At 43.9% G+C, this 26957-nt stretch overlaps 1 protein-coding gene across 11 annotated transcripts in view; it reads right to left on the bottom strand.

Moving 5' to 3' along the window:
• LOC111249758 (uncharacterized) overlaps window positions 1-26957 on the bottom strand; it is a 95796-nt gene that overhangs the window by 24312 nt on the left and 44527 nt on the right. For 10 of the 11 annotated variants that reach the window (XM_022804042.2, XM_086989082.1, XM_022804044.2 and 7 more), the window contains one exon: window positions 2397-2652. In XM_022804042.2, coding sequence (XP_022659777.1) covers window positions 2397-2652 — 256 coding nt within the window. Of the gene's footprint in view, window positions 1-2396; window positions 2653-12009; window positions 12240-26957 lie in introns of all 11 variants that reach the window. The other variant, XM_086989083.1, reaches the window with a different exon arrangement.

Here is a 26957-nt window from a genome sequence, read left to right on the forward strand (position 1 = left end):
TGATCAAATCATTATTTGTTCGGGGATGGCGCGACAATGATGCAGCAACCGGCCGGCGTAGGAAAACGATTCCGAAACTGGCCACTGTGGAAATAAGGAGCATGAGAGTATAAGTGATTAGGGAAAATCTCCTGCTCATGCTTAGAAAGTTCAGTTAGTTCAAAGGAGTAGATGCTGAACTAGACACTTTTTGGGCCTAAAGTGGTGTCAGACGGCTGTGGGAACAAAAAAACACACAAATACTACACTACTAAAGACGTGCAGCAGTGACTGGATTTTCTACACTCACATTTTTCCTACATAGTAATTTAATTAGACCTTGTGGGCCATTTTTCTCAGTGGCATCGGCACCAAAGAAAAGACCCACTTCGTTATATGGCTTCCACTACACTCACGAGCTATGCGATTACTCAATGTAAGTTACGATCTATGTTCCAATCTCGCTGCTGGACTATTCGAAAGAATAATTAACAACATCATCTGTCTAAATAGTATCTTTATTTTTAAGCAAATTCAAACTTTTCCTAACTCTTGTCTTCTGGTGAATCCAAACCAGCTAACGTTATACGAGCGACGAGCAACACTTGAAAATATCATCGGTCAACATAGGCTTCACATCGTACCTAAGTCAAGGTTAGCAGCCTTAGGTCAGGCGTACTCTGACTGAAAGCGGAACACAGCATTTTTGCTTTTTGTTTTCTTTTCAAGCAGTAAAATATTACTCAGTAATAACGAACGCGCTTTATTCTAGCATTTGCCTCAGACAAAAGAAACGCCATCTCATGTCAACATGTCCCCTGTAATAATTTCTGATGAGATTCGCTCGATCCTATCACATTGGTCATCGTAATAGTTTGCTAGCGACGACAAGGCGCGGGTTTGTGTTGAAGACATGGAATCATTCGAAAACGAACCGTAGCGTCCTCGAAGGCATGTGAAACATACAAATGCTTTGAATGTCACTGTTAACTGCGACCGTCACCGTCAAGCGGCATGAGAGAACTGGCCTGCATTCAGGCCTCTTTCAGCCAGAGGACTGCGCTTACATGGCTCATTACATTTTAACTCCAGCTTCATCACTTATGTCGATTTATTTTTGATGCATTACTCGAGAGACAATACGCTCTTTCGTGAAGGATATTCTTCTTGGAAACATGCAAAAGTGTTCGATAAACCAAACAAAACGAGACAGCGACTAAAATCAAATTGATTATGTATCCCCAAGTGAACTTATTGGTACCGTTACAAACTAAACACACGTACATTACGGCCAAATGATTGGTACGTCTCAGCCTTTGTCTTATGTATTCACTTCGTTCGAAATAAGTTCAATCGATCGAGTCTTCATTGTTTACAGTTTTGCCCGATAGAACAGTCATCTAGAGGTAATGAAAAACGTATTCAGTTAATTAAAAAATTTTCGTTTCTCTGAGGAAGATCTTAAGAAAGTTACAGAACTATATTTCATATAGACATATATCCTTAACAATTCTGAGTTATTGCATTTCGAACCATACACTGAACTCCAAGAACGATTTGAATTATCACGCCACTATACATCTGCTATGTGACAACAGCGACTTAACAGGCTCTAGCATTCATCGTAAACATATTTTTAAGTAAGTACACATTTATTTTACCTGATAATTTCCGAGTCGTGTATTAACACAAGAAAAACGTGCTTGCCTCTTAAACTTAGATGCCCGTGGTGGTCTAGGTTTGAATGCAGACGTAGACATACTTCGTTTCGTATTGGAAGGACTCTGTCATTTGCAGTTAGAGGCCGAACTTAAAATGCGAAAATCATTTACTGGTGAGTTTCTCACGTTAAGTCTATTCCAGAAGCTAAAGGTCTCGCCATGAACGACGCAGAGTAGGAATACACGTACCAATCGGTTTTCGATCGGTCTCGAGAGGCGCTCAACCTCGCTCGTAATAAATAAGCTTTCCAGTTTAACAGACCCAAGCAAGAAAAGCTCCCTAGGGTACGGATCGCTCAGTAATGGATATTGGGCAACGACATTGCGTATTTTTGTTTTCAAAATATCTAGACATCGGGCGTATTTTTGACTGTAAACAAACCCGTTTTCGCAACGGCTTTGTTTTGTGACGTTTGTTAGACTTTTAAGCAGGAGAGGAACTTTATAGCAAACCTAAAAAGCAACATCCCATTAGTGTCTTATACCGTTCGTAAGACTCTAAGTATTTAATTAATGCCTCTATGATATTGTCTGATAAAGATTTTTGCCAAATTATTGTTACATATGATACTGAAGAATCCAAAAGAAATCTAACAGCGGTCAGTGGCATCCCAGTAAACATTTTTCCGAACAGACGAAATTACTCGAACTGATTTAGTCAAAAAGTGCGGGTCGCTTTGATTTTTTTCGATTTACCTGTATATCAGGTGACCCCCTGAGTGTGCAAGTAAACGTAACGGTCTGTCGGATGGACTGAGTATATGTTCCATAGCCCCACGGCGCAACACGAGGCAGTCACTCCGTCTAGGTGCTTGACTCCCGTGGTGAGTCGCTCCGTGACCTCCACCGTCTACGACCACCGAGGAAAGCGGGGTAGCAGTTGTGGAGGAGAGCATCTGTGAACGCGTCAAGGTCGACAATAACTCGGCCACCGTCGTAGCGGGGGTCACTCCTGTAATAAACAAGGAAAACAACATCGAAGAAATCAAGACTTCTTTAGACTGTCTAGCGGTTCTGTGAGCATGCTACACTTATTTATTAGCAGCAAATATAATAGAGACCATATATAACTAAAACGGTAAACCAAAACAAGGGGCTAGTGTAAGTAACATAGTAAGACCGAATCTAAGGATATCAATGAATTATTATTATCATCGTTATTATCAATATGCTTCAGCTCACTTTTTGACAAAATGCGTCAAGAGTTCGCTTCTAAAAGAACCCTCGGGAGAGACTCCTCATCATTCTTATCGGAGGCGACTATTGAGTCAGGTTTCCGATAACCCTATATGGGCCATTACTTTTTGCTCGCAACTACGTATTGTTGTTGCCCTCCTCTGAAGTATTCTGAAGCTCGTTTTCCGTTATCTTTATATCTTTTCTTCACTGACTCATAGGAAGGACACGATCTGTCCAAGATGCTTTCAGAACGTCACTTATTCGTATTCTTTGAACAACAAAAACCAGAACAGTTTGGAACAGCCGAACGTGAAGGAGCAGCACAACAACCGTAGGTTGCTCAGCAACGATAAAACTTCTCTGCCTTTTTGTCTCTGTATCCGATCTATTACTTGTACTTGGCTTCAGTCTGTTTATTTTCAGATGTGCGTGAGGCGCGGAGGTCGAGATATAGAAAAGAATCAGCTCAACACAAATGCTACTTTGTGGACGGTTCTAATGGCCTTTCGATTATTTTGTAGAAGTTCGAACGCCCTAGCAAGATAGTTGAGCCCTTTTCATCACACTCGTCGGCATCTTACTTTCAATATTTTTATTAAAATAAGAGTGGTTGCAAGTCAACCTGCCGCTGTACGCAGGATTTCGCCTTTATCCCTGTAGGACTAATATCCCAACAAGTTTTTGGACGAATCTATTTAACAGTAAAGCAAGAAGTAATTTCATCCAGTAATCTCACTTTTTTAGTTGTTATATCTCATTTTTCATTTTAGATTACCACCGATACTTATTTCCGTCCGCTTCTTACTTTGTGTCCTCTACATGGATTCCGGGTTCTCCGGCCAAACTAACCGACACATGCCGCTGATCCCCATTCTGCCGATGGAAAGTTCACTGCCTGATATCACTGTCCCACCGCACAAGCAGAGCAGTTCTCTTTAGTCCGGCTGGTTCTCATCACTAACAGAAGCAGCAGCGTATTTTTAACGAGAGAAACAGCCACGAACTCGCCAAGTCATCAGTTCGCACCTACCTCGACTTGAGACGTCTTGCAGAACATGTACCCTTGTTTCCTTATGTGAAGTCCTTAACGTTCACAACAAAGTAGCAGTAACGTGCTCACCATCAGACAAGATGCGAACTCAATACGAAAAAGTGTGTCCAACATCGGACGAAGTCCGTGTACCACCATCATCGAAGCGATCTGACAGCATTGATGGCTGTAGCAGGACGGGCTTGAACTGCTACAACAAGTTATACGTTGGTTGAAATTCTGCGGCCATTACGTTGAGTGTGCCCCCTCTGTCCCCCCACATCTATAGTTCTTCGTTTGTATCTCATCTTCTGCTAGGAACCTGTCAGTGTCTTATTTTCTTAAGTTCCTTCGACCCCCTGCCCCTAAACAGAGACCACTAGGTCCCAGTTCTTCATCCTGTTTTGCCCACCATGTTCAATGGCATTTTTGTCACTCTCCGACATTTTAATTCAGTCACCTCGTCGTTCGTTTTCAATTGTACTTTTTCTTTTTTTACCTCTCCGACCTGTCCTTCTGTAGATTCCAGCAAAAGCAGCACTAGCACATTTAGGATGGACTGTGCTGTATGTCTTCCACTTCTGGCTCCGTTGGGTCACTGCGTGTCGGTCTGCTTCTGACGGTTTTCCCTGCTTCACGGTTGCTAATAATTCCACTGATAGATACGCACAGACCAAGGCACTTGTAGACAAAAAGACGGGCACCAAGACACAAGTCAAGAGACAGCTTCCCCGACCACCTTTCTAGGACTAGAGATTCCCGGGCCAACAGCTAAGGCCGCATCCATCCCCATATAATTTTTTTCTATTTCTATCCTTCCGCTTCCTAGCACATCTCATTACATCCTGCGACTGAAGGAGACAAGTTGCCCTCTTTTCGGGCCTCAGTCTGCCTTATTTTTCTTCTGCGTCTCTCGCTTGGCAGACCCTCCAGGGTAGCGGTGCCACCCCAGTTGACAATATAGTTTATTCCAAGCAAGCCACCACGCAACCGCTTGCTGTTTCTTGAACAAACTCGAACATGTTACAATTTCAGACGACGGCTGTTACCTTTCGGTGTTGATGCCGAACTCAGAATCTCGATGTCTCCGCTAAGCCCTTTCAGTCTAAATCGTTACTTTGCTCTTCTGCTCTAGCCAGCCCTTTCTATTTCATTTGGGTTTGACAGGTTTCGCTAGCAGAGACTCCCGCAAGGATTTCGTATGCCAGACTTTGTGGGTTGTAGAAAAAGGCTTCTCTTTTTTCTTCTTTAGCCTGCTTTGGGTGGATTCGATTTGCTCTACCTCATGCATTACTTTTTCATCATCTGAATCGCCTCACTCTTCCCTAGCTCATAGGAACTTCCTAGGGAATCAACCTCTTAGCATATTTGCAAACTTCTTGAAAGTCACGATTTACAGGGATCTGGGGGCCTAGCAAATACGAGCGAAATAAATGTCATCGACCTGGTGCTTCATGATCGAGCAGATCACGTTTAGAAAGGATTCCGTCAGCTGGACGAACTTATTATTATTCATCGTATTGTCCGCAGGCATACTCGTTCAATTTGTTTGAGATACTGGTATTTTAGGGGAACAGAAGTAAATAATGCAGAGCTGTAGGCATGCTAGAGATAGATACAAAGTTGGCCGTTATTCCGTGAATAAACTAGTGCTCTGGGTGCCATTCTAGCTGTTCGCCAATTTACAAGGCTAATTAATTACACTTGTCGCCGCGAGGGGAACAGTGTTTCTCAAGACGTTGCTGATCGACGGAAATGCACGGATCGACTCCAGCTTCATGAATTATACTCAGACGAAGCAAACATAAAAGTACATACGCTCAGATCTACGGGATTCCTAAAATACGAAGCTTAATTACTCTGCAGACTGCATTTTTCAGACAGGTACATCTGCAGAACTCTAGAGAAACCAGCATTGCGCCGATGGTGTCGCCAATCGCGATCGATTCTCCAGCTCTAGTCACCTGCGCTTCTGCAAAGCGACGTCGATAATAAGCGTCCGTACTTCTTTTCGAGGTTTTTAGGCACCCTGTGTCTCTTGCTTGTATTGCCAAATACGCGCTTTCTATTGTGCGAAAACTCCGAATCACCTATATTTCTACAACTACCGATGAAAAAGTTCGGTGAGCCGTAGGCAAAGTGAAACTCATGCATTTCGACGGCGGAATCTCATTGAGACTCGTAGTACACGCCGAAGTAGATTAGTCTCAGCTAGAATTGCGTAACTCTATAGGGAAGCACGCTCATAATAACCGATCGGTTACAACAGTGGCTGAGTGCGGCCTGTTTTTCGTTCTTGTTTCGTGTATTTTGCCTTGCGATGCTAGAAATGTTTCTGAAGAAAGAAGAAATACGAAGCAATAAGACCCAGAAGTGAAGAGAGGAAACTCGTACTTTTCTTCCAGCGAAAGGAGACTGATTGACAATAATAATATTAATCATACTGACAGGGACCATGTCATTGTCTATTGTTACCATAGACAATCACAACAGCAGAGGAAAGACCTTGATAAAAAAAGGTCTTGTGACACAATCGTCCTGTTACGTTTTCTCTCCTACTAAACGGGAAAGATCGTTCTACGTTTATCGCGTTTACAAGCCTATGCTTGTGCCGACAGTTCAATTCTGTCGCCGACATATTATGCTGCCTTCCCTCACAAAGCCTCGCCGTTGTCTCTCCAGCTACTATAGAGCCCCACGGGGGCAATTCCGAGCTGTCTCGATATGAACACGTTGCATTATAACAATATACCTGTATGAGAATATGTGTGGTAAAAATACGTTAATGACATCGCCTTCGCCCTAGCCGTTGAGCCTAAAGCCGCCCTAGCCGATAAGACGCAACCGAAACCATACACGCTGGCTTCAGTTATGCAAAAGTTTTAATTTATTTTTCTCTTTTTTTTTAGACCCAGTTCACTGCGTCTTCAGCTGATTTACGCGAACGCACACACACATATATATATATATATATATTCACTCACCAAGGGCTCAGTCAAACGCCGATCAACAAACAACGGCTAAAGCCAAGTAAAGTAGACAGAGACGAACGCTATGCTGTTACTGTTGTAGCTGGTGACTCTGCTCATATCACGTGTCGACATGTTGATGCATTCGCCACACTTGGTGCCTGCGTCGCTATTTTTTGCTGGAAGGCCTGCCTTCGACAGAAGTCCAAATCTAAAAACCCTTTCTCTGCGTTTATGGTAACTTTTCGTCAAGCTGTCAGTTGGTTTGTCTGTCTGTTGAGTAGGAATACGTGGAGCGCTTGTGCTTGTGTGCGTGTACGGAATGCTTCTACCGAGATGCATATAGATACGCTGCCGTCCGCAGGCGATGTTGCACGAAACAAAGCGCTAGACATCCATCCACTTCTTATGTATGGTGAGCCTCCTGTGATCGCAGTACTCGCTATTCTCTCGCCGATTCCCTCTCATTCCTCCTGGGCTAAATTAAACCCAAAAATTATCCAACCTGCCCTCTGTCCCACTTTGCGCCACGGATCAGCATCCTCTGCCTTTCGCCCGCTTGACAACGGATGAATGATGAGGAGTTAAAGGGCAGAGATATCTTCAAGCCAAATACCGCTTTCTAAACGACGTGATTTAAACCGTTGCGCTTCTGCAAGCAAAAAATGGCGGACTTTTTCGCTGGAATAGCACCGCTGCCACTAGAAAACAGGTCATTACGAACCTTAACCCCGGCTTCTCCATTTCGAGTAGCTATCCTATCCTGTTTCAGTAAACTCTACAATATATCTTCACCATCGCTACCGGCAGCTTTGCTGCTCACGCAGCCTATTCCTTTGTATTTTTGCCACTAGTTTCGCGCATCGTCAGCTTTATCCGCTCATTTCTTGTGTGCTCAGTTCCTAACAATCGATCATTAGACAGCCGTCATTCATTTTCGGTTCAGGATCTAAGAAGTACCCTATCAGATGATTCTGTCCCGACGACCATTGCTGCTATTAAGTCAGTTTTCCTAAGCTTGTAGCCGCAACGGGCACAGATTCAGGACACAAACGTACTTTCACATCTTCAGCCACTAGACTCCTTAGTCATATCGGAGGAGCCTATTGATCTTAGTAGGGCAAACGACCGACAAGACATTTTGCAAAACGAAAAAACAATCGTGAGAAGGCACAATGTTGTCCGTTTCGCTTAACCTATTCGTTACGAAAACTATTTTGTATAAAATGCCTCCGATATTTAGTGGAGTGCTAAAAATCAGTTGATTACTTTTTGCATCGTATTATGTCGTCATTCACATAGGGCAAATTGTTACTATTAGAACTAATGAAATTGTACACGCCAGGCTCTATGCAGCTCTCCTGCTGGCATTAGCAATTTTAATAAATAAGCTAACATCTGCAATTTCCATGAGCACCGACATAATGAACAAAAACTAGTAGAATTAGTCAGCTGTAAAAAAACAGCTGTAAAGAACACACGGTTAACAGCCGTGCCTGTCCCGCGTCTAACAGAGATGAGGAGAAACCGCACCCCAGGCTATGGAAACTAGATAGCGTAATTTTTGGACACGCCGCCAGCGATCTATTATCACCTGTGCAAAGTACGAAGTGAAGAGTACTGGGGTGATAAAGGAGGGAACGCTGATAAAGCTAACCGGCGCGAGGCATGTGGTTAGCGAGCCTAGCGAATATAATGGACTCTAGCTAGAGAGACTTGACCTGGAAAGTAGCTTCCTTATAATTTCCAGTAGCAACCCAGTTTTCCCAGTCTGTGAGGTAACCAAGAAAGGACAGAAAGCATCAGCCAACGGCGATGGTAATAAGACAAGAAAGTCACTGTTCTTCAGGGGCAGGGCGACCACCACGCTGGAGACAGCATACGCCAAGCGCGGAAGTCGTCGAAGCGTATAAATTCGTTATATAAGCAGAGCGGGTCACCAGCTTCATCTGCATCACCTCCATACGCTATTCCGTTGTTACTGCCGCCATCTCTAATGTCCCACAGCATGCTCCGTCTAGCGTGGCTGCTGTTCGTGGCGTCAATACGACAACAGTTCTTGCTTTATATGAAACTTCGTGTCACAGTTTTCCGGCAATAAGTTTTCTTTAGGTTTTCACAAACCGGCTGACTCAGCTGATACGGACGGGTCGAGTCGTCAAATCGCTCAGTCACGCTGAGCGTTGGATCCGTAGGACATGATAATAACTATAGTAATAAAATGATAAATGTGTAAATATGCACAATAGCCTGTCGCAGGAATCAGCGTGCTTCCCTCCTTTGCGACTAGGACCGTCGTTAATAGCCCACCAACGCAAATTATAATTATATCAAAATACGTCCTTCGTAGCAATATAATGTGGGCGGCATACTTCAATTCATTACGGATGACGACGGATTTAAATTACAGATATCGTCGTAATACATCCGGGATGCCAGCAACATTAGCAAGCACGACCAACTAGAAGAGCTCCAATATAACTGTAGTAGTAGCAGTACGATTGAGCGAGAACTAACTAATTCACTAGCCACTGCACCTACATAATCATTACCTACGTATCGTCATTTTTATGCGCTGTCATCGTTGAAAGCATTTTCCTCACATCAGAGACCAGCGTACAGCATACACTGTTGTACGGTTCTTAAAGGCAGCACAATGGCGTGTACATCATAAAACTAGCCCTATCATTTTTCCCTGCACCTCTTGGCTCTCACGCCAGCACCAATCAGCGTATTTACGCAAAGCCACTGTTCGTGCGTCCCACAGCCATTAGTATAAGTGAAGAAAGATAGTGGCTTTACTGTCCTGAGGCTACGGTCGCCTTCGCTTGCACCACTTTTCCAGTGCTTTGCCCTCATCTTCTCGCATGCCGCAGACATCCAATAGGATCATGTTCTTTGCACGCATAGGACATCGACAGGCCTCCCCCCGAGGCTTCGACAGACCTGGCGGCTGTGAAAGTTATACGGATTTCTCAATATAGTGTCGTTTTTTCCAGGAGTTTACATCCAACCTGCAACACATGCGACAACGCTCCCGGAAAAGCGACAAGAGGACACCAAAAAAAAAGGACCAAAGTCACACTAGTAGTAGTATTTGTCGATTCACATCAACCATCCGGTGGTTCGTGCAAACTTCCTCAGGCTATCCAGGAAGACCCGCTTGCATTATTATGAGCCTTGCCAGTTACTGTCGCTCTGTGAAACGCTTTCGAGAAAAATCAAGGCAGCCTGTAGTTACGTTACATCCTTTTCCGGATACCTCTCGCTTTTCATGCTGTCCTTAGCAAGACGACTACTACCACTAGTAGCTAGAATTTAGCAATATGATATGCGCGTTGAAGCAAGGGGGAACTAAAGTAAAGTCACAAAGTAGGAAAGCCTGGAGTCCATGATACAGGCGAAAAACAGGCTCTGCAGTAGTATCAGAAACGGGACTACCACTTGCACCGTTTTCGTTATCCAGCTATCTAACATGCCGAATTCTGGTCTTTTTCCCTGTTGGCATTTTCGGGTTCACACTTTAGTCCCATATCACACCGCTTAGCCGATCATAAATTGGGCTGAAAAGAAGCAGAGCAGCTAAACCACAACTGTCCTTTCGGATACTCCAGCAGAACAAGCACCGTCGGGGGATATTGTAGACTCGTGGTAAGAGCATAGCGCGCACCCTTCTAATGAAACGAGACTGGACGCTTTCTATGTTGGATAAGCAGAGCAGAACGGGGACGGTTACTGTCGATCAAGCGGTCATGTGTAGCGGGACGAACCTAGCAACGGGAAAAAACGGCACAGAAATGAGGATAGTATTCAGACTGCTTCTTAACAAAGACAATGACGCAGCGGCGACAGCGGTCGTGCTATTTAACTCTCCTGACCACGCAATGTCAGAACGGCCGCAAAGCTGCGAAGATGTTTAGGGAGGCAGACATGCGTCACTTTGCTACCGCCGATAAACAATCCCAAAAGTTTCGGTCTGCTACGGTAAGTGTGCATAAAAAAAGTCTGTGCACTTTTTTTTTTACCTCTTCGCCATACTCTTTGTAAGAAGGCATTAGTGTGTGCCGGGGTGGAGAGTGGCACTGCCGTCGCAACTGGGCAATAAAGACTGAAACTGAAGGAAGATGAAAAGCTGAATGGTTCTGCAAAGTGTTCTGGTAACAAGTTAGGCTAGCTGGAAAACTTGCTAACCCCCCTTGCCAATAGCAGCGTGTTACTCAGTTCCTTTGTTCCTGCTCTCCGTTTTTCTGTTTGCCTCTCAAATAACGTTTACATTGTATGGAGCCTTTAGTGCGCCTCCATAGGTGGGGGCATCGAATCGACCAAACAACTAAGACCGAGTAAGCCACTGACAATCCCACCGCAGATTGGGTAAAAAGGCGAGACGAGTGTCTCTCTGCTAGACATTCATCCAGGCGTTCCCTTGCTTCGGCCAGTTGTTCATTGGCTGTTGATGCAGTGACGCCTTTTAGTCACTCTCGGAGCTTCGTTCGTGGGGCCGGTGGCTGAGAACTTTTTGCACTGCTTCTAGCTGCGAGCTTCTGCTGCATCCAATACTGTCGGACTGACGCCAGTTTTGTGGTGACAAGCACCTTACAAATCTCAGCCTTCTTGCTCATCTCTTCACGTCTTGTAGCTCGTACTGGGCGCGCCTCTACAAACAACGCTTCTGAACCGTGTCCCTGCTGCAGCCGACAGCAAACCGCCTCAAGTGTAAAAAGTCTCTGAGGACATCCAGGGCATTCCACTACCGTTTGAACAGGCAGACAGCCTATCCGACGAAAAATAAAACAATATCCTCAGTGCCAGTGGATCCTTTCATGTGAACGATATAAAAAAAAAACTATCATTTGCCCTTACATCTGTATCGAACCAGTGTTTCCTCAACAGTGGAAGAGAAATTGCCAAAGTCCCTTGTAGCACCGATATAGGGAATCTAGTAGGCAGCAGATATCGAGGAGTTGTGCTTAGCAAAAGGGAGTGGAACATAGGCCCCGAAGGACCAAGACTCCAAGTGCCTGCATTGGAGGCTAACCGCTTGACTAGCTGCTTCACTGACTGGCCATTCATTCGACTTATTCATAGAGTTATTAGTTCGCCTCCACCCCCCGTTCTTTCTGATATCACTTACCACAACCGTCCGCCCCAGCTGCCGCTGGCCATGTGCTACGTCACTAGGTGGCTATATGTATGAACCTTTCTTTCTATTCAGGTCTAAGAGGCCGAACAAGTAAGAGGCAAAAGGAAGGTGACTCCGACTGCCGGTGGCACGAACAACCTAACAGATACGATCGACGGTTTTCATGGAAACGGCTGTTGCCGTCACGATCTCTCACAGCAAAAGCCTTATCTGATTATTATCTGAAAAGAAGGTGGGAATGTTTTATCTGACTGTTTTTTAATACCGGTTTGACGATGAGTACGTGTAGTATCATACTGATAGAATATTGTTGGAGTCGAATTATGATTTCCACAGATTTTGATTCCGGCAGATTAGCTTAAGTGGTACCGAATCACATTGCAATACTACTTGAGACATCGATTATATATAAAGAGAAGTGCATTTCATTATTCAGACAAATTACATAGTATATATTGCGTATATATGAAAAGAGTCCTAATTTAATCAACGTCCCTGACTGGATCCTATATTAATGTAGTACCTTACAAATTACGATAACTAAGTGTTTACCTATAAAAGAAAAAAGTAGACAAACGATATGAAAGGTTACAGGCATACATCCCGTATGGATTAAAAAAGAACTACACGATGCACCTTCCATTTCTCTCAAAACATGAATCTAGTTACAATATCCTGCTAGCTGTCCCTTAAATTTTGCCCCTAACAGTCTTGCTAGACACATTATAATTGAACATGTCGACGTTCGAACGCGTTTCTATACGGCGTGTGTATTCAGCACTCGCATTTCTGACTAAAGCTTCTCTCTACAGCTCTCCTTTTTATGCGTGTTACTTTAGCATATGATGACCCGCTCCCACACGATGCTACCGAAACAGAAAAGCTACGAATGAGCTAGCTGTATTGAAATTCGACAGAATTCGTGCTGTGGGGGGTCCCTTCAGACGCCTATCCGTACAACATGGCCGCATGATTCACCGTTGGCTAACTACCTATCTTGGACGGTTGAGCCAACCGTTCCCCCCTCCCAATCATCCCTGGAGATCCTTTGCAGGTCGCTTGTCCGGTCATTCGCTTGTGTTCCACATCGGTTTTCGCCGTTCGAAGTTTTAGGCTTCCAGTCCGACTTGGAAACCTACGTGACCCACGTAATTGGTTAGGCGTACCGGCTTGTCTGCTTACAAGTTGTGAGTAGAAGTAAGGCTTCAAGTCTGTAGCTACGGAGACGCAGTGAAAGGTCTTGAAATGAAATGGTATGGTCTCGACTTCATCTAAGCATACCCAAACGAAGCCAAGAGCCGATAAATGAAGAAAGAGCTGCTACAAACGTCTCACCAAAAGCTCTGTCCTTAGTGACACTGATCAGACTGCTGGTATATACTTCTACTATTGTTAGTTCTACTTCATAAAGCGTCGGCCATTTGGTCTCGTGACGGCGAGGCGAAATGGAGGACGCTAAACGGGTAAGGTGGGTCAAATGCCTAGACTACGACGAGACCAAAGGTGGATCCAGAGTGGTAGGCGAAAAAGAGAACGAGGTCTAGGATGCTATACTCCAGCACTCCTCAGTCATAAAGTGACTTCGGTGTTAGAAGATGCATGTATGATTTCTCTGTCCCTGCCCACCGACGGGTTGGTGAGTCTTATTTGCCCCGTCTGCTTCCACTACTCGATTGCGACTTATGTCAGGCTGAATGACGCACGACATCGCACCGCCTATTGGACCATGAGGGCTTTCTACCTATCGCCTTCGAGTCCCGATTACAAGCTGCTGTGATACACTATATAGAATATGGACGTACGGAAAAAGACTCAGATCAACCCATAACGATTACAATCACTGGTTTTTTTTTCGACTGCTTGTGGTGCGTTGTAGGCTCTGATCTAATCCGATTTGACCACACGCTATGACCGGTCTGTCCGAGCTATAGTTGTTACAGCTGCAACCTTCTGCAATGGGAGTTTTATTACGGCAAACACCTGTGTCTGGGTTTATGTACGGCTTAGATATAAGGTAAAGTATATGCACGACTATCATACGCCCGTGCAAAGTCGGCCAGTGCCTGAAGTTTAAAATCTAACCAAGGATGCCTGGTTGTTCATCAAATAAATGCAAATGTCATAACGTTGACTAGCGTTCCGAGCTATAGACTACTGTGTGAAGCTTGTGGACATATATCCTTCTAGTCTGCGTACTATAGTCGGTGCCTGCGGCCGGAAAGGACGTGTAAAGTCATACCGAAAGTCAACGGCTGACACACGTATATGCATCAGTTAATCTCCACTAGGCAATCAGGGCGAAATATGTAAAAATAGTTGTATTCATTATAATATTATGGTTGTATGAAAATTAATTAGTAATATCTTTAGAATCCCGGAGCAAGATTCTGACTAAACAAAATACTCATGATGGGTTACGAAAAAACGCCATACGCAGTTCAGTCTTTCAGGGCGTCCATAAGAAGTCGAAACGGTTTACGTAAGGACAAGAGGCTTGTCTAAAAACTGATGCGGGAATGATAGTGAGGATAGTTAGTAAATTTGCTTTGGCAATACCGGCGATATCATAGCAAATAAAGATCATCCACTCAAAGTGTTGCGTTAATTTTCTTTAAATGGGTTCGAACATGATCCTTTAATACGAGATTTGGAGTAGGTGAATTTTTTTTCTCATCTCTATGATATATGTAGATTAAACCACATTATGGCAGTGCCAGATCTACTATCTGGAACTATGTGTGTCCATCGCTTACCTAAGCATTATTATTATTATTGACGATATATGTTTAAAATAAACTTAATGTCCCCAACGTCAATTTTACTGCCGCTCGCTAAACAGTAAGCGTCAATAACTTTATCACAGATACCTTTAAGCTCTACTGACCGCATTTAAACACTGTGATATTTTTTTTGTTATTCTTATTCCTTTTGTACCACTGGGCTTTCCTGCTCTTTGTAGTCACTTCACGTATGCAGTCTCCCTTCAAAGAGGCGGATAAGCAGACGCTCGTGTCCTAGTGCACTGCATTTAAATGGCCAGCAGCTGTCGTGTAAGAGATCAGCCCGTTAAAGTGAGAACCACCAATAAAGCAACGAGCGAACGATGAGTGAAGTCTTGGCTGAGACAACAGAGGTCAGACTTTCAAATGCACACCAGGACGCCGAACCATATAGGATGCTGATAGCTTGGGATTAGGACTTCTTATTTGACAAGATGCAAAGGAGTTGTCGGGGGCCAACTCAACTTTTCACTAGCGGGGCTGTCAGTTATAGGGACTATGACTAGGGCCCTCTCTATTCGACTGTTCCTTACTTCACGTTCATTTTAATGCTGACGTCAATGCCATCGCACTAGAGAAATCTTACAGCTGTTTTGATTTCTCTCCCTCTCTCTCTATCTCTCTCTCTCTCTCTCTGAGTCCCACGCCGCTTTAGTAGTAAATATGGTTAAAACATATGCTAGTGCCACTGACGCAGCTACGAGTAAATATATACGTATTAACTGCATATGGCACGTATTAACCGCACGATAGAATCAATGTTAGTGAGTGGAGCCGCTTTGTGCATCATTCATGTATCTACAACGAGAAAGTGAGAAGTGGAAGTAGAAAGGCCCCGAGGATTCTAATAGCACAGCAAGCTAACCGACGACGATCCCAGCGGTCTCGAACTCGCCTAGTCGAAACGTGCTACTTTTTCTAGTAACCGTCTTTGCAGTGCAAAGACGCTTGTTTCTCTGTCTTCTATTTTTGCCTTTTCTTTTATTCCTCTTTATTGCAGCCCGTCTTCTCTCTTTTTTCGGTAGTTTTATACCTATATCTCTTCTTTGGCATTCTGCATACGGAAAATCCACACCTTTTGGCTCTTCAATCCTGTGCGTTCTCTATTCGCTCACTGCTTTCAGCTATTTACTATCGATAGCAGTACGTGAAAAAGCGACAGACAGTTTTGAAACGCATGTTAGCAGGCTTTCCGTTTCCTGTCGCGCTTGGTCTGCCGCTCTACAACATGCTTCTCGAGCCATTGCTTTCGCGGCTACTCAAAATACTACCTCAAAGACTTGTGGCTTTGCCTCTTCACTGTGCCCCGCCTTGATCGACCACGGCTTTTACCCTGTCAGCGCCACAGCCAGCCCCAAAGCCCTCAATCCCCTTAGGCCGCTTCTAGATGGCGCTTTTTGGTTTGCCGTTTGATGCTCCACTTTGACCGTCTAGCCCCTATCCCCAAGAGGCACTTTAGTGTTTTGCCATCGGCCGCTTCGTTTATAAGGAACGCTTCGTCTTCCGTTAGAGCCAGAGCTTCGCAAGAAGTAGAGTGGCCGGAACCTTATCTAAGTACAATACCTTCGATCGATAAACGAGATGGTGCGCATACCGGACTTAAGTTCCGTCGGTGCTCATTAAAGTAGCAGTAGCCACAATATGCTCAGGGCATTGTCGCTGTTCTCCACCATCTATGACCGATGTTGCACTATCGCCGATTTGGCTTCTGTTGCTCCCCGGGCAACATTCTCGAGATGTCTAAATCATAGTAGCGGGCGTGATCGTTACTGATTGGCGGCTGTCGCCACCAGCCTTTTAAACGACTTTCCACAAACTTCTCAAAACCTGACTTCAGACGACGGCTTGCGTCCTAAGAAGTAGCTCGTCATTAGCTTCGGTTTGTCTCTGTGTGCGTGTTTGTGTGTATTTTATCGCGTAGGCCATTTTGTACGTGTCTATGGAGTTCGAAACTACCACTCAGTCCTGTTGCCGTTGTTTCTCAAACTCAGCTTCGTATTCGGTTCTACTCTTTGTTCGAACCCCCTCCCATCCTTCTGTCGTAAAACGTTTGTTGCAAGTCTGCCTGCATACGGACATGTCGCAGTGTCAAAGCAGCGGCCATTCTTAAGACCCTTCGTTAGGACGTTTTTCCATTCACCGTGTCTTTTTCTGTTCTCCTCAAACCCTTCCTCTTTATTTCTGCCTCGCTCTTCGACAATTTGCTCCTATTTACCTCCTTCTGTTCCTCTTTTATTTTGCCCGGTCTCCTTTACGCCCTTACAACCTACTAGTAGTAGTAACTTTTCCTTGGTGACGGAATCGAGTCGATCGGCATGAAACAGGCACTGAAAGTGACAAAGGACGCAGTTGCCGTTCATATGCGGCTTCGACTACTGAAGCTACTGTACAAATCGATTCCACGTTAAGGTTCGGGCCATGGACGGAGACGAAATAGAATGAGTTTATATATATATATACAACACTTAGTATTGCCTTGGAGCGCTTTCTGCTTTGACTATTATGTGCGCCCGAAAAACAGAGCTCGCACAGACTCGCTTACCCGTGTCACCTCGTGCCTACTTCCACTGATTGTCTTTGCTTTTATTCAAACGAAACGAGTTTAAAGAAGATAGGAGACTGAGTAGGGCTGAGCTAGAAGAAACGAGTGGGTGGAAACAGCAAGCGCGCCTTCGGGGGACAGTTGACAAGAACCAGGAACCTGGGCTGAAACGTGAAATAAGTGCAATGTGAAACTGGGCATCGATAAGAGACGTCCCGGTGTGCAGCGAAGTTAGGTGAATTTCAAAGCGCTAGCAGAACAGGCGGCAGCACTGGTTATCCCAGTGAAGGAACTTACCTACTGACAGCTATCAACCAGCAGAGACAGGAATGTTGTAAGTGAGCATCGTTCACAGAGATCGACCCAAAGGCAGTCATCTAGTACTTGATGGATCAGTACTGTGACTAAAACTGATTTCAACTGGAATCGTCGGTCGTAGCAATTGATCGACAACGTCAAACGGAGCATACAGCGATCTTGCGGCCCTGATTTCTTTATCCACTATCAGAGAAACGGTGCGGAATAAGGGCCCCCACAAGGGCAACTAAACGCGCAATAACGAATTTACGGAACGAGATTCAGCCACCAGTGAGTTCAAGAAAGGGCTATCCAAGGAAAAATACGAAAAGTTCTCAGCTTTCTGATGTGCAACGGCTAACGTAATCACAGGTATATTACTAAAATAGCTCCTGACGGCGGAAAAATCATGGCTTCTAAATCCCTCTGCATCGCCACAAAAGTGCCTAGTATGGAATAATTTTCGATAATTCTCCACGTCTTTCTAATTAAAAAAGAAAAAAAACGTTGCTTTACTTTTCCCGTATTTGACGCGTCTCATACTCGTTTGCTGTTCTTGTTTCTTCTCCGTTGTGCTATACATATTCATCATATGCAAAACGTTCCATTTTGGCTTACTCATCACTCACTCCACAATGAGTGGGCACTAGATCAACCTGCGCCGCTGTACTCCTGCGTCGCTTGCCCCACTTCGCGGTATGTTTGCCTAGATTCACACCAATGGTGACGGTGCCGACAGTCACTGAAAGCCTGCTTGCCCCCAACCCTTCGGAGCAGAAGTTGACAGAAAGCAAAGACCACCGTATATTTTTACATATGCACATATGTGTATATGGGTATAGTAGAGCGAAAAAATTATATAAAGTACGCAACCTTACTAAACCGCTAATAAAAACTGCAATGAAACTGTTGTCATAGTTGAACGACCACTAAGAGAAGCACAAAGGACGAAACTGCAACGCCAATACCCCCAGACGCTACACAGCGGTATATAGAACGCTGTAAAAATGCCTGTTTGGATGCTGCGACGTCCTTGCATTGTAAATCATGTCAGTAACAAAAAGTTGATACTTTAAGCTCAGAGCACGCAAAGAGAACGTGATGATAGTCAATGACTTTTAAGAATGTGCATGGTTGGTCTCCTTTCATAGACAAACCCATAGGCACTCCATTCATACATATACAAAAAGAGTTGAGCTTCAACCCTGAAAAACGAAGAAAACGTATCAACAATACTATTTTTTGAAAGTACTGTATTAAAATAGGAAAAAAGCAAGCAGCCAGCTAGCAAGCACAAGCTAACATTAAGCCTAGGCTTAGGCCGAGGCCAGGCTCAGAACAATAGCACCAGCAGCCAGAGCACTACAATCAATTAAATGCGTACAGCCATCTTATTAGAGTTTGGGCCGCCAGGGGCCAGGTATCAATCGCGCTTTTGAGTGAGAAATATTATGAGCAGTTCCTTTGGGGGGTCATCCATCTTCTTCGGGCTGAAGCAAAGCCGCCTTCTGGTCACGGAAAACCGATCCTCTCAGCCTGGCGGCCTTCGGCAGGCCCATCTGTTCCTATTGTCTGTCACTTTAGCGAAAACGAAACATCTATATTCAGCTTTCACTTACAATCGCAACAAACAATAGACAAAATAACTCTAGCCTTGTCAAATCTCATCTGGGCTTCAATTCAAAGAAATTAACGCTACCGACGTGTGACCCTGAACAAGGAGAAGCATCCGTATACATACACTTCTATTTGTGAATCAGCCCAACACATTTGCACAGCATAAAACTATTACTTGATAAATAATTTCGGCTATCGACCCATTGAAAGGAACACTAGCGCCATCTGCACACGCTACTGCGGAACCGATAATGCTAGCCAAAATTGCATCATACATATGGACCTGATCAGCCGGTGTTCGCGCTCACTGTAAGCTGATGTAGACTTCCTAGTGACCTAATTAATCAAGCAAATTATACTAATTGACATTGTACTTACGTTCACGTTATAACTACAGCGTAAACGCTATCGGCACCGTCATTGCTAACGCCCTACCAAATTAACGTCGGCTGACACATCTATCAGAATGCTAGCAGCTATAACAATGCCAACAGAAAGGTTCACAGACATGTTTAAAACGTTTGGCGGCGCAGAGAATGTGGAAAATTTTCGACGATTTCTATTGGTACTTACTATTACCTTTGTATATTTAAGAGACTGTGGGCCGTGTTCCTAATGCAGTTGGATACGTCGTTACGCTACGTTCTCTACTGCTTTCCATTTGCCATTAGCCGCGAGCGGCGAACAGGCCGACGTCATCCCACCGTAAGCACGTAAAAAGTGTAGTTTTAGTCAGATGCGCTCTCTGAATGGCACGTTTGAGGTGGGAGATATTATATAGATTAATCAACGGAATACGCTTTGGCGTATCGCATTCACGCTCACCTTAAAGTCGGTAAAAACTATCTTCCCGCTTGTTGAGCATCAAAATAGACGGGTCGCGAACCCTTTTATATATATAACTTCAGCTCCGACGGAGGCATGGCTTCAGCCCTCGGTCCTTAAAATGACCCTGTTCCCCGCAGCTGAAGTTTCGGCGGCCGATTGCTAAACATACGTAAAGGCGTTTTCGCCAGGCCGCTCCTAACACTATTCACATATCTAAACTTGTTCCTACCTGATGTCTCTGAACTCACGGAAAAATCACGCAAGCGACGCAGTCCCGTATATATAGATTTTGACCGATTTACCTAGTAATTATGGTATCACTCATGTTCGTGGCATATATATTTGAATACATATGCTCAAATGCCTCGGCAAATTCTATTTTTCTTACTCAGATCTATCAGTAATATCAAAACTAGGCAACTATCTACGTTGCAGACCCAACATAGTCAGTGACGCCTACTGCAGATTAACTTTTCTATTAAGCTTTCGTTGTTTTTTTAACCCTCAATCGAATTCAAATCTCTTCAGCTTACTACTAAATTTTGAATTTGAACGCGATGCAGTAATTCTGTTAACCTGTCAAATGACCTCCAGCTAGCCCTGTTGTTCTATTGCAGTTTTTCCATTGGAGCCGTTTTACCATCCTGTTTTACTAAACCCACTAAGGTGCCCAGCCCATTTCTTAGTTGTGTTAGCCTACTACCTGCTATATATATATATATACATTAATCGCATTGCTAAATTTATTTCCCTAGAATACTTATTTCAGTTGTTCACTTATTCTAGGGTTGTATCCCAGAATTGTGTCCTAGACATCTTGTGACCCCATAACATGTGTCCCATATTTCTGTGTTATTTATTCTGGTGTTTTGTTGCAATTGAAATGTCACTGTACTATTGCTGACCCATTAGTCACTCGTACTTACTTTTTAACTTGACCTTCATTTTTGCTATGGAACAAAGCAAATTAACGGGAAAGTATCCAGTTACTAGAGTCAGCAAGAGACGTTACCATAAGGAGCTCAACGACACAAAATAGTGTTTTTCTTTAAATTCAGTTATAGGATGAACGAAGCGACTTTTGTGCCGGCATATCGCATAAACCCTCACTTCTTGTTGAGGGAACTTCCCAAAAAAGATCTTTTTTGCCCAGTTTACACTGGAACTTATGAAGTAATTCCTTCAAATTTTTAACTTGAAAGTATTCATCCCAGATTTTTTCGTGCAGTACTCCGATTTCTTTTTCCTGCTCAGTCCAGCATGGGGTCGATTAGCCACTATCTCCCTATCCGCCCTTCGCTCCTTTTCAGTCCCCTACTTGGCCTATGTTCGTACTTTGTTCTACCGCCTAAATAAAGACTTCACCCGAAATGCCAGCACCGGGCCTCGCTCAGGCAGTCTTAGGTCAACAATGCAGCAAAGGCCAGTGTTCAAACCTCGATAAATGTGTCCCCCACTTTCAAGACTTTCCACTTACCGATCCGCCAACTATTTATTTTACATTGGCATCACTTGGGTAGGTTTGAGATACTTACTTAGTGATCACTGCTGGTATTTCCGAAACACCTCCCCGCAAGCTGCTGCACCCAATACAATTGGCTTTTCGAGTAAAGATTTACGCATACATACATATGTTATCTGCTCGTCTGTTCGCCATACCATTTCCATTTCGAGTGCCGGGGTTTGCCTTTAACAATGCTAGCAGTACTCGCAGCGATAGCTTATGCAAGATAGCGCTCCATTCCATGATTGAAACTCGTACTATCACAGAGCAGAGACGCACTCAAAGGCGGAGAGCCCCAGGGATAATGTAGCATGTTTGCGTGTTACGTGCAATATCTGTATTGGCTGCGCATTGAAGAAAGACTTGATAGCTCCATCTGCTGTAGCGGTTATTATGCCCTATATAGCTGGTGAGCCAGGTGCTCCGGTGTCGTGTACCATTGCGAGTAACAGATGATAGATGGTAGCAGGAACTAGCGCAACGTGTCTCCCGTGGCGACGATACGTTGCGAAGCGCACAGCGTATGAGTGTGAAAGTGAGCGCGGAGAAGAGCAAAAGAAATCAACCGAGATGCGTCGGCGACACCTTCGAAAAACATGCAATAGATCAATTTTGCCCGATCGGAAAATAGACTGTGTTGCGTCCTTCTGCGCTTCTGTGCCTAATGTGGTCCGTAAGTGCAACTAACAAAACAGCTCGATGGTTTTCATTCTTCCGACAAGGAGACCGACCCCAAAAAGCCCCTGCATGTCACTTCGTTCCCGGGCCACGTAACAAATGCAGAGACGAGGGTAGACACAAAATCAATCGCTGGCTCAAACTCAACGTGGCCAAAACCCGATAACTGGCTGGAATTGTGGGACATCCGTTTTTTTGTGCAATTTTTGCAATTTGAGTTAGTTAGAACAATTTGCCCTAAAGTGACACAGACTTCACCATTACACGTTACTTGGTGATAGGAGTATCGCGGAGCTGAAAAATCATATGGCATCTAGTCTTAATAGCGGCCACCGTCTTTGGAAAAAAGTTTTGCATGCATTGGGCGATGAAGCGACCTAAGTGGATACTTAAACGGCCGTATAGGCATCGTGTGGGCGCAACCCAATGTTTCGCCAGAATTTGCTAGCGTCTTTTACTAATCGAGTCCAATAATCCAATGGGCAGAATCAAAGAAACTCATATCTCGCCCTTCTACGAGCTGCTGGTATGAACAAAAGTGACTCAGTTTGCAGTCTGCCGAGCTAGCGTATTGAAGGTGCCTACGCCGGCAAGAAGATGGTGCCCACAATGCAGCGTCTTGGCTACGTTAACTCCAGCTAATTCTGTACCAGGAAATTTATTACTATTTATTTATTACCTTGGTGACATATAGTAACTACATAGAATTTTGCGGACTTGTTTCTATTTCTGTAGCAATTTCTATAAAGAAAGTACATATATGTTAAGCGGAAGAGAAAATGATAAACGAATCGTAATAGGATGTAAATATTGCGAAATAAAACGAAAATGTTAGTCTCGTGACTTTCGTACTACGTAGACCTTTAAAGCGTTTCTTGTGATTATAAATGATTCTGCTATAACTGTATGGTATTTAAATCAAAAGTCTCATCACCCGGTTGTGTTTAGGCAAACAGTATTCGAGTATCTGCCGCAAAACTAATTTACAGGTGTCACCGCAGTAGCAAGTAATTTTCCTGTTAAATTAGATTTAGGCACTTTTCAACATGTCCTTACTATATAAAGTCTGTAACACTCAACAGTTTCGTATTGGGTAGTTTGTTTAACTGTCGAATCAAAGACAGTGAAGTGGCCGCAATTAACAGCTGGGTCGTGGCAGTATCGTCTGTATCGTCTGAAAAAGATCCACGCACACCTACTTAATTCTCATCGTAAAACACTTGTCCAATCAGAAGAGGCTTCCACGCGATTGCCTTTAGCTTCATCAGGACTTCGTTTTCCCTGCTGCCCACTCTCTTGCTTCATTAGGTTAGTTGCTTCGCCATTCATCGATCTTATGCTGCACCTCTAATACGCTACCTAGGTAGTCTGCACCTCCGGATAATTCCAGCGAACTACCGTTCAGTGTACGCGATCCTTTTTTCTGCAAACTTTCTACGCCTTTACCCCGCCTAACATCACTCCCATTTGCTCTCTTCACTTGGTTTACCCTCTGTTCTCGTCCCTGGCGATACTGCCATGGTTGTTAACTCATAACAGCTTTCGCCACCAAAGCCGCGACCCATAGATTCACCAGCCACAAGCACTCTTCGGATATTCATTCTTGCTCTACCCTTCGCGGCTGCGATCGGTGCGCATGGAAGCTTCACACATGGAATCCTCGAACACATAAGGTCATCGCCTGATCAGGTGCCTAAAAACCGCCTAGTGGGCTGGAAATGTTCAGACAGGTTAGTTCTCATGGTCTGGCCTCTCTACTGGTAGATTTACCTGTTGTGTCTGCCATCATGCCGTCACGTCTCGTGTTCAGGCAAAAGACCCCCCATCAACAGCCCCCTGCAACAGAAAGTACGCGGTGTTTTGCTCCCTCATGCCGTTCAATGGTAGCTTCAACTCTTCGTCCATTTAACCCAAGCATGCACTTACAATCGCGCACCAAGCATTCCCTAGACGACAACGGTTGACAAACAGCGTTGCTGGGAAACTGATAACGCAAGCTCCTTCATTAGGCCAGCTGCTGCAAAGTGTACTTCAACGCTTGGTCGAGTAAAAGATTAGGATAGCCAGAATAAGCCCAATCACTCGTCCAGCGGCTAGCCGTCTTCAATGCAGATATCACGTAGGCATTGGTTAGATGGCTGAAAGAAGCAGTTATTTTGACCGTGACGAAAAGCATCGATTGCTGCTGGCTTATCTTTCATAAGAAATGTTAAATAAGTGTAGCCCCCGAAGGAGCTATAGTTAAGAGCAGTCTGCCGCAACGAATATAGGATATATATCGTGTTCATATCATGGCTATCGCATATGCCGCGGTGAAGGTGGTTAACGCCCGAACACCCGAACAGCTAACGCCTCCTGTCAGCAGTGTGGAAGTTTTGGTAAACAAAAAAAAAGGCCTGTTGAATATCAGGTAATAGCCTGGCCTAGAAAACAGAAAGCAGCATCGATGAATACGTTTATCTGCCACATGAATATATATATATATACAGAATAATAATGGAACGAAATAAGGGCCTGGTATACCGCGAAGGATGCAAAATTGAGGCAGGATATGTAACACAACTAAACCTTATCGGGGGCGAAATGTTCCTCTGAAGCGATAGAAAGCCATTTAAAATTTCGATATTTTTTCAAAACTTCTATTCTCTCTTTTGTTAGTTAGACTCTCTTTTAAACACTGAAATACGACTGGCCAGTCTAGTAAACCTCGAATGGATACGTAGCCTCATTTTGCTTGCTTTGATAGATAGATAGTAATAATTATAAAATCTTGTCCTCATGATAGTGCAGTAGGTAATGCATTTGTCTACTAAACTAACGTAATATGGTGACACATGGTGGTCCAGCGGTTTGAGATAATGTCTAACGACTTAAGTACCGGACGTAAAAAATCCTTCCGGACGTAAAATATGGAAGAAATAATCATTGTAGAGTTATAACAACAATTATATTTTATAATTTTAAAATTTTATATATCTTACGATTTAATAAAAATTTGCTAATAATTTCAGAGAAAATAAAAATCTAAGAAGAAAACATGTTTTATTATAGCAATGAAACATAAGGCTTCCTTTTCAATTCAACTTTAGTCGTAGCATGATTTTTTTAACGTCTGATTGAATATAATTCTACTTTAGGTCTAAGTTTCCTAAGGTTGATCCCAGTCGAGACAACATACGCTATGGCTACGTCAGAAAACTTTTTACTTGCATAATAATAATTTTTAAGTTCGGCCTGCTAGGTAACTCTGAAGCTCTCATATATGCAGAGCATATGCAAATCTGATCTCACAGGGTTACAAATGCCTTTTTCGGGAATACCTATTCTGCATTAGATATGTAGATAGAGCTTTACAACTCTGTTTTAATTATATTTTTTATTATAATATAAAATTACAGAAACTGAAATCCGGAAATCATTCCCACAAAAACTTAATCCAACTTAATTTTCGATATATATATGTACCACTGCATTAAAAGTTGACTACTGGGAACACCCAGGAGAAGAATGTTATCTTAGGATCTTCAGTATGCACGAAAATGCGTGTTCTCTTATATTACACAGGAGGTTATTACTTCTTTGTATTCTTTCACGTACTCGTTGCACAGTATCGCCTACTTACAACCAAGGACGGAACGCCATAATGCACCAAGTGTGTTACAACCCTAAAGAGAAAAAGAGAACGAATAATAAACAAAAGCAGCAATAAAGCCTTAATTGCAATTAGGATATTTTGCGGCCTTTTGCGAAGTGTGCAAAAAGATCAGAGCTCTAGCCAGATCTCTGATCTTGCCTCTCTCTATCTCTTTCCTTCTTATCCCCGTTGGATACATGTCACCAAATTCGGCCAAAAAACCGTGGGATCTGTTAGCAGTAGCCGATTCCAAGAGTGAACACGACGCGTTCAGACCAGGTCTTGCGACACGTAGGTTGGGTTGCCTTCATGCGTTATGTCTCCAAGACATTCCACTTTTTCCTTAAAAGTCTGTACTCTTATTGCTTCTGTGTAGGAAGGCTTTCATGGCATTTATATCCCCTTTGGATTGGTACCCGCTTTCTTTTTCTGCACGACTACCTGGTATACCTCAGCAGACGGTAGGCGCCCTATGGAAGATAAGATTCGTAGGTGACAAGCAAGAGCCTCTTTCAGTTTCTGCTGTCTCGGATGGAACTAATGCTTGCATTACTTCCTACGATAACTGAGGTGCGCGAATTGGCCGTGCAAGAAGCGGTACGACCTGCTTTTTCCTTACGGCCTCGGGGGCTGACGACGGCCATAGGACATCTTTCGTCAGCAGGCGAGGTCAGACCAGGCCGACCCGTCTTCTATAGAAGAACAAGCTGTAGGAATGGGTCATCAGCACACCATTACGATTAGGACCACTAGTACAATACTATTGTCGCAGCTCGTCCTTCGACTGCTAGAGCAGCGAAGGCCATAATCACCCTGCTTGTCTCACATTCGATACGTTATCCAACTTCTAGCTATTTAGCCTAGAGCACTCGGTAGTCGTCATTGAGAGAAGGTCGACCCGTGACGCTAGGTAGTTGGCTAAAAAGCAATATCCAGAATGGGGTAGGTCTGATTGACAACGCGTGACGCGAAACGATGTTTGATTAACTGTGAGCGCCCACTGGTAATTGCGATTTCAGCAATTCTGAATGCAGTGGCATGTACGCATGTATCTTAGGT

Source organism: Varroa destructor, unplaced genomic scaffold, assembly GCF_002443255.2.
Source record: "Varroa destructor unplaced genomic scaffold, Vdes_3.0 BEIS01000004.1, whole genome shotgun sequence".
Classification (NCBI taxonomy): Eukaryota; Metazoa; Arthropoda; class Arachnida; order Mesostigmata; family Varroidae; genus Varroa; species Varroa destructor.